The sequence below is a fragment of the Kryptolebias marmoratus genome, linkage group LG13 (assembly GCF_001649575.2).
Source record: "Kryptolebias marmoratus isolate JLee-2015 linkage group LG13, ASM164957v2, whole genome shotgun sequence".
In the NCBI taxonomy this organism is placed as follows: Eukaryota; Metazoa; Chordata; class Actinopteri; order Cyprinodontiformes; family Rivulidae; genus Kryptolebias; species Kryptolebias marmoratus.
Window position 1 is genome coordinate 13085658 of NC_051442.1, and position 8055 is coordinate 13093712.

General features: G+C 39.7%; 1 protein-coding gene across 6 annotated transcripts in view; it reads right to left on the bottom strand.

Moving 5' to 3' along the window:
* Positions 1-6879: 6879 nt before the first annotated feature.
* cxxc5a (CXXC finger protein 5a) overlaps positions 6880-8055 on the bottom strand; it is a 26195-nt gene continuing 25019 nt past the window's right edge. For 5 of the 6 annotated variants that reach the window (XM_037979167.1, XM_037979168.1, XM_017417932.3 and 2 more), the window contains one exon: positions 6880-8038. In XM_037979167.1, the coding sequence (XP_037835095.1) occupies positions 7994-8038 (45 nt within the window). In that variant the 3' untranslated portion in view covers positions 6880-7993. The remainder of the gene's footprint in view (positions 8039-8055) is intronic. The other variant, XM_037979169.1, reaches the window with a different exon arrangement.

The following is an 8055-nucleotide window of genomic DNA, read 5'->3' on the forward strand; positions in this document are numbered from 1 at the left end:
TGTCTCTTTCTTACTGTTTATTCATTGTCACATGCTGTTTTTATTTTGTTTTTTAATTATGTAAAGCACCTTGAAATGCCTTGCTGCTGAAATGTGCTATACAAATAAAATTTGATTGATTGATTGATTAAGACTTTTTGATTTGCTGCAAAACTATCTTCCAAGTATTTTTTGTTACGCCTATGTAAATAAAAAAATAATCAAATGAAAATACCTACCGGCTCATTCACAATTTTTTAGTAACGGATTGTATTTTATTAAATCCCTTTTAGACTTAGTGAGCGTCTACTATGATGCACAAGCTGTTATAGTCTATCTAAAGAGAAATTATGAATAAATTCAACATCAAAAACTTCAGACCGTCTCAACAGCAGTTGTGTTGCAGTATTCTTTTCAAGGAACAGGTGGGAGATAATTGTACTTTTTTTCAGGGAACAGACACCTCTTTCAGGGGAGAGTTAAAAATACTGAAACCGAACAGCTCTTTGCTGAAAACGCAGCAAAACATCTCATGTTGGCGCTGAGCTTTAGCTCAGACCGATTCCAACCCATTAAGTGGCTCAGGTCAAAAAGGTACAACAGAACTTCACATGAGAGCTCAATTTAACTCCAACAACTGCGATGCTTGTTCCTCCGCTGTGGCTTTCGATATCGTTTATATTCATGAAGGCGGAATTAAAACACAAAGCTAGACTTTTATGTAACGTGCTCACACTGTCGCTGGAAACACCTTCAAGTCGAGATCCAACTCATCTGTATCGCATCCTTTACACGACTAAAGTGTTTTACAGTCAACAGTTTTCTGGTTTCATGAACAGTGATTGGACAATAGTACTAAAAACGATATAATTTACAGTCAAACCTGATGGCTCAATCTGCTCTGTCAGCTGACATTTGACAGAAAAACGCTGCTTATGTTTGTGACGTTGACAGTATTGGGTGTTTGTCCTAAATAAGAATCAATAAAGCAGTCAGTTATTTAGTGATGGATCTTCATGCGCTATGGTCCCTGCAAACACTTAAAAAAAACATTCAGCAAACAAATTATTTATATACACAAAACCAGAAAGCGGGCATACAAAATTATCTTTACAATAAAGATCGGCCAAAACCTGAAAAGTCTAGACAGTTGCTGCAATGTCGCCAGAGTTTAAATCTCTATTTTTCTTTAACATGCCAAAAGCAAATTATTTTACAAAACCAGCTTGAAGCGCTCCGTGTAACCTGTCCGAAAAGGCAAAACATTCCTACAGTATTAATGTTTTAACGTACCAACAACAGATCTGTTCCTGTGCTTTTTTTAAAAGAACATCTCTGTAAGTTTAGAATTATGTATCTCTTATCATTTTCCATAATCGTGCACGCCTGTTTCTTTCACCACCTGCCCCTGTCATGGTCATTTGTGTCTGTAGTCGTCACTCTGCAGCCGTTCCTGGGCATGTTTTGCAGCAGAAAAGAGCTTCTCAGGCAGCAGGATTTGTCTTTGATCCACCTCAGTGTCGCACGCCGTACGAGATGGTTTTTCACCGCTTTCCTTCCGGAAATCCACGCGCCCACTTGAGCTGTAAAATCTGATGGCAAATGGGATCTTCTGGCATATTTTTTTCCAGGAAGTAAAACTGGGCAAGCGGCTGAGATGATTGGCCAAATTTCCAGGAAAGTTGCAGTGATTGGTCAGAATGGCAAGCCTGAGCAAAATGTGTAGGGTTTGCTTGAATTTGCAATAATAGTCAGAACTTAAAAAAAAAAAAACTTCCTGGAAGGACTGTGTGCTTAATTTTGGTTTTCCTTTTGTTTGTCTAGATCCTAAATCTGCAACGTTTCCCAAAAAAACCAGAAGACAATACACTTAATACACAGGATTCAGCATTGTGCAAGGATAAAACAGGCCCAAGCCACAAGTTTACATATATATAAAACGTTTAATCTTATTCTGAAATTATGAAGTACACCGTTGCTGAATAAAAGGTAAATTTCAAATGTTTTGAAATGGTAATACGGTTGAATAGAAAACTCCACAGTAGTCGCAGAGAGAGGACATGACTTAAAATTAATTTTCATGACTTTAAGACGTTTATCTCTTTATCTTGAGATAAAAAAGCGCGTGTTCCCGAGACGACGTGTTAGCATATTTAGCTATTTTGACTCGGAAAAGATTGTTTCCCCCCCTCATAAGTGGACATTATTTTGAGAATCCCAAGTAAACAGGTGCTTCCTCATCAGAAATCAGGACAGTCATGCTGGCAACTCATTCCAGAGGAAAATGTCACATCATTCATCACTGATCAGCACGTTATTGTTATAGATCATCCCCGAGTGTCGTGACAGTGATGCTGAATGATGAAACTGGGTGCAACACAATCTATCACTCATTTTTGCATCATAATCTTGTCCTTATCTCAGGAAAACAAAGCTTGTTTTCTTTAGGTAGCACAATGTTATCTCGTAAAAGCAGAATAGTCAGCATGTGGTCTCAGGAAAATCACTTCCAAATGTAGAATAGCAAACACGGCCATCTTTAGTATTTGGGTAAGTAATCTAATCCTCTTGAAGGATTTGTTTCAGAAGTAAAGGCTGATATGAACTAAACCCAACAAATATTTGTAAATCAGATCTTTTCTGTCGCTTTTTCTTTGTCTCTAAATGTTGCCTTCTCAGCACCCTGACACTCTCGCGGCCCCATATTATCATACTCCCGCCGCCATGTTTTACTCTCAGGATTCACCGTCATGCTCTTGGTCAAACTTCCTGCAGAGAAACCAGACGAGCAAATAATGTCAGAATTCTTGACTAGCGCGCGTCTTACAGATGTTTGTGTCAAATAGCGAGTTTATCCCTTGGTCACCATTCATAATGGTTAACAGTAATTTAGACATTTTCACACAGCCTGAGCTGCAACAAAAGCACTTATTCCCATCGATGACCTCGACACCAACTTTCATGTAAAGTGTGTTTTTCACATTTAGAAATTACAAGCAGAGCTTCATCTCTGGCATCAATTTTGTATGATGGTTATCGTGATACTTTGACTTGCTCTGAGTTTTCTGATTGCTCATAAACAAAATGTATTCATTGCTGTTTACCAGATTTGTTTAGCCATTCTTTAAAAGTTGTTGATTTTATTCATCAAATGTGTTTTACCTTAACGGACCAGGGTGCTTGGAGAAAAATTCCACAACTCCCACAAATCACCTTTATTAATTAGCCTGTTTTGTGTCAAATTTATAGGTCACTTTAAAGTAAGTATAATTAATTTTTATAACAATGCATAGTTTGGCTCCATCGTGTGTCAGTAACCAGTTGATGTCTTATTTATAACAAGACCCACACATCTTCAGAAAGTTGGATCTTAAAGTTCAACAAGTGATGATCAGACAGTTTCTGTCTTGGCTTTTAGACTTGGCTTTTTTTTTGTTTGTTTTTAAGTTTATGATGACTGTCGGATGCCTGAGTTGAGTGTTAAACTTTACATATTTAGTCACAAGTGTTCGTTCCTCCTATAGAAAAAGAAAACGTTCTTTCCACCATCGACATGGCCAGGGCAGATGGCAGCCCTTCCTCAGCCTGGTTCAGGAGGTTTCTTCCTGTTAAACGTGAGTCATTTCTCTCCACTGTCACCCGCCTCCCTGAGCATGCTCAGAACAAGGGATCAAATTAAAGTGATGATTTTTCTAGTTTACATTTTACTGATTCTGACTGTATTGTTCCGGATTATAATCAAAATGTACAGAGTTGGAATAAATTGGCTTGAACTGGAATGTTTGTGGACTGAATTTCAATCTGAACGGCAAAGGCGGACGATTATCTTTTTGCTCGTGTGTGTGCGTGTGTGCGTGAGTCTGTCTGTTTCCAAAAATCTCATGAATAACTGGACAGATTTTATTGAAATCTACAGAAAAAAAGCATTGGATGTACATCTATAACTGATTAACTTTAGGGGTCAACATGATTCAAGATGGCCTACTGACCTTATAAAACACAAAAATAAATATAACTCAGGTAATTTTACAAATATCGTGCTAAAATCTGCCATGGCGGTACTGGAATGATCTAATTGTATTGCAAAGAACTGGAATGAACTAAACTATGTGTAGTAATTAGATCTGAATTTATTTTTAATGTCTAAGATTCAACAAATACACACTAAACCAATAAATGCAGAAGTCTAAATAATTTACCCAGCAATTGGAGGTTACTGTATTTTATACTATATAAAATTCTCTTAAAGCACTGTTTTGTATGGATGAGTCAAACGCAACTCAAAGGGAAACAAAAATTCAAGTATCTCTCTTGAAAATTCCTATTTAAGTCTTTATGTTCTTCAGCAGGCCTTGGCTTACACTCAGTGGTCACACAGAAAAACTGGTCTCTCCTGGCTCTTTACTTCTCAGTGTACTCACTTAAAACCCTTGGTTTTTTTTGCTTTTCCTGCTTGTCCCATTTTACAAGCAACATTCCTCTCCCCTCAACAATTGGACCACATCAGTTCTGCTATCTCTCCCCACTTGGAGAAGGTGGCGTTGGAGCCGCGGCGGGGGCCAGCCTGAGCAGGGGGCATTTGGATGGGGGGAAGGGCACGTCTGCTGGCAACGAGGGTGAGCAGATCAGTGCGGCTCAGTGTCTGTGAGGCGGTGATAAGATTCCAGGATTTTCCCAGTGTGACAGGCCTGCTCAGCAGCCGTGCACACCGCGCTGCACTGGAGACAACAGAACCCTCCCTCACACCTCGTCACCACCACCACCACCACCCAATGCATGGGCTCCTTCACCTCAGCAGGCAGGGGCCACCTGCAACCACACCCCGAGAACTGACGATATCGATCTGAATTATTGTAAAAGTGGGCAAGTCATTGCTATTTGCACTCACTTTCTGGTAAACTGTACTGGTGGTGCTGTGTTTTTTCGTTTTCTCTGGCTCACTTCTCTTTATCTCTACCTCCTCTGCCCCCCCATCACCCCCACCCCCTCTCTCTCCCCTGCATGGCAGGTCAGGCAGTAAGCTGTGTGGGCTCCGAGGAGGTAAGGACGCCGCGGTGCACATTAATAATGGAAGGCCTTAGCCACCACCCCCAGAAGCACACACACACACACGCACACTTTCACGTACACACTCCCCCTTATCGCCATGGCGATGGCACTAGCCCAGCACTGTCACCTAGGGGGAGGAAGGGAGGTGGGGGGGGAGTACNTGGAGGGGCTTGGAATATAGCTGCGCTCTCCACTCACAGAGCTGATCACAAGCCTGTACACAAACGCACCGCACCGGGCCTTCCGCAGCAGACAGACGTTAATTAAAACCACTTTCAGCCGTGACAGAAATCAGCTCCCTACCTGGATGTAGAGGAGCGATTAAAAAAGAAAAAATGTCATCAATTAAAGGGAGAGTTCAGATCTTTTGTGGGACGGCTTTAAACAATGAATATCTTACTGGAATGGAATAGTGTTCTCGAATCAAGTTTTTTTATGTATCATTGGAGTTGTTTTAAGATGGCGGCAATCCAGTTTAGGGGCCATCCACACAGGTAGAGTTTTTGTGAATATTCAAACATTTTTATTATCTTTTCAGCCATAGAAACAGTGTTTTAGGAGCCTGCCAAACTGTATATATATATATATATATATATATATATATATATATATATATATATATATATATGTGTGTGTATTTTTATTTTTTGGAAAATGGGTTCCACAGTGGAAAACAAATCTTGAAACCCCTCCTTTACGTGAAGACAGCCAAAACACAGCCCGTCAAAGCCCATCCTCTGACCAGACCTACTACTCTGGGGCGTCCTCTTCTTGTTGCGTTTCCTTTTCAAATCCGCCTTGTTTTCATGTTTTCGGTGCATTTTCTGGCCACATACAGGCCTGGCACAGTTGCTGTAGGGTTACGGGTCATTTGCGGTGTTTCCGTGTGAAGGAAGACTCTGCCCAGTTTTCAAAGATCGCTTTGGAAAAACTGTGCTTCCACGCGAACTCGGCCGTAGCCTTGGCCCCGCTCTGACTAGCCGTTAGCTTGTCAATCCAGTCAGAATTCAAACTCCATTTCTCCAAAACTGAGGTCCTTCGAAGAGCTATCTACATCAGGTAAGATGTTAACTCCTCAGAACTTTTTCACAGAACCAAACTTCAACAAATCTAGACTATTCCTTTAACGGGAAATGGCATTAGAAGAGGCATTAGAGTCGGCAGTGTCACTAAAACCTGATTGCATTTATTTTAGATTTCTAAATCTGTCCTTGTTCAACCTTTGCTAGACATTCAGTCCTAAACACTTTATCCAGCCTTCCTCAGGATGGCTTTAATGGAACTAGTGACACAGCTTCCCATCAGTAACCCGTGACTGTCATCGATTTCCTGCGTCTCAGCTCGTGCTTTCTGACTACAAATGTCACAGAGTACGGCGAGTGTCACACAGACCTCAAAGGAGAGCAAAAATCACCGACAATAAATGAGATTTAAGAGGATTTTTTTTTTCCATGAGGTTTCATGCACTCGGAAGAAACACGGCAATCAGATTTCTTATTCAAACATCTTTTAAATCATTTTGGTTACATTTTAGCACAGCAAGGCTCCATCATTCCAGTGTAGGAAGATATTACATAGGCAGCAAGAGAGATATCTCAGCGAACATCGCGGCGATCTGTACCACCACCTGAATTACTTTTTGCTGGAGTTAGAATGTTCTTGTCATGCCGTCCGATCATATGAACAAAAAAAAAGGGAACATTTCTTTCATTTTAACCGGCGTAAAAACTGAAACTCAGTATTTCATTAAGCCACTGTTTAAAAAACAGAGAAAACAAAAATAAAATTAAGAATTAAAAAAAAAAAATAAAACGAACATGCAAACAGACAATTAGACAAACATCAGAACTGTAAATTTTGACACAAATACATGCATTCCTTTTTATTCACAAAACCAGTCCAATTTTCTAAACAAGTACAAATATTGAGTTGTTTTTTTAAAAAGCTGTATAGCTACTCAGCAACTTAACAAAAATCATGAAAATATAACAAAAAAAATTTATTATTTTTATTTTTTTTGAAAAATGCAATCTTTTTTTTCTCAGTGCGTTCAGTAGGGTAGCAAGTGCTGTCTCTTGGTGCGATCGCCCGGAGCAGTATTGGCACTCGCTCAGTAGGGCAACAGTAACATAAGGCTGCCAGTTTCACTAAAAAGTAAAAGTTTGGAAATGCAGAGGAGGGCTTATTGAGGAGATTACAGTAGTGACAGCTGTGGCAAAAAAAAAAAAAAAAAAAAAAGCATCAACCCAGTGAAGACTCTCTGGAGCTCTGCCCAATAATAATATTCAGTTTCATTTCAGTATCAAATTGACAGCGTCACAATTTAAATCTTCTCTTCCGCTGATCCGTCTGAAAGAAGAAAAAAAAAAACTATCCCCTTCAACGAAACAAATCTTAAAACAGACAAGGATTTAGGGAACATAGTGGTGAGAAATTACAATGTTTGCCATTAGCCACTAGTTTTAAAATATAGCTGTAAATTTACATTCTCTACACGAGTACTGTATCTTTCCACACATGAACAACATTAACACCAAACACAGAAATTAGTTGATTGTCCACACTCAGTCCGTCATTTCTGTTTCTGGCAACGAGGAGTTCCGTGTTGAAGCAACAGAGAAAAAAAAAAAAAAGAAAAACCCTGCTGGGACAAAAAGGTACCAAAATGGAAACATACAAAAGGGAATGAAAAGTTGCCATAGATGTTTTTCTTTACGCTTCATTTTTGGTTCAAGGAGTAAGTAGGTGCATCCATTATCCGATTGTTGTTTTTTTTTGTTTTGTTTTTTGTATTTTTAATTTCTTCTTCTTTTTTGTTGTTGTATTGTTTCGGGTTTTTTTTTTTCCACCCTATAACTTTATTTGTTGCTAGCTTGTTTAATAACCAGTGTCTGTTCTGGAGACAATCCAGGAGTTGGCATTGCACTTGATGGCAGAGCTTTGGGTAGGGAGCCGTGGAGGAGTCCTACTGGAACCACCGGAACGCCGCTCCCGCAGGAAGCATCACCTTCTTGGAGAAACAGAAGA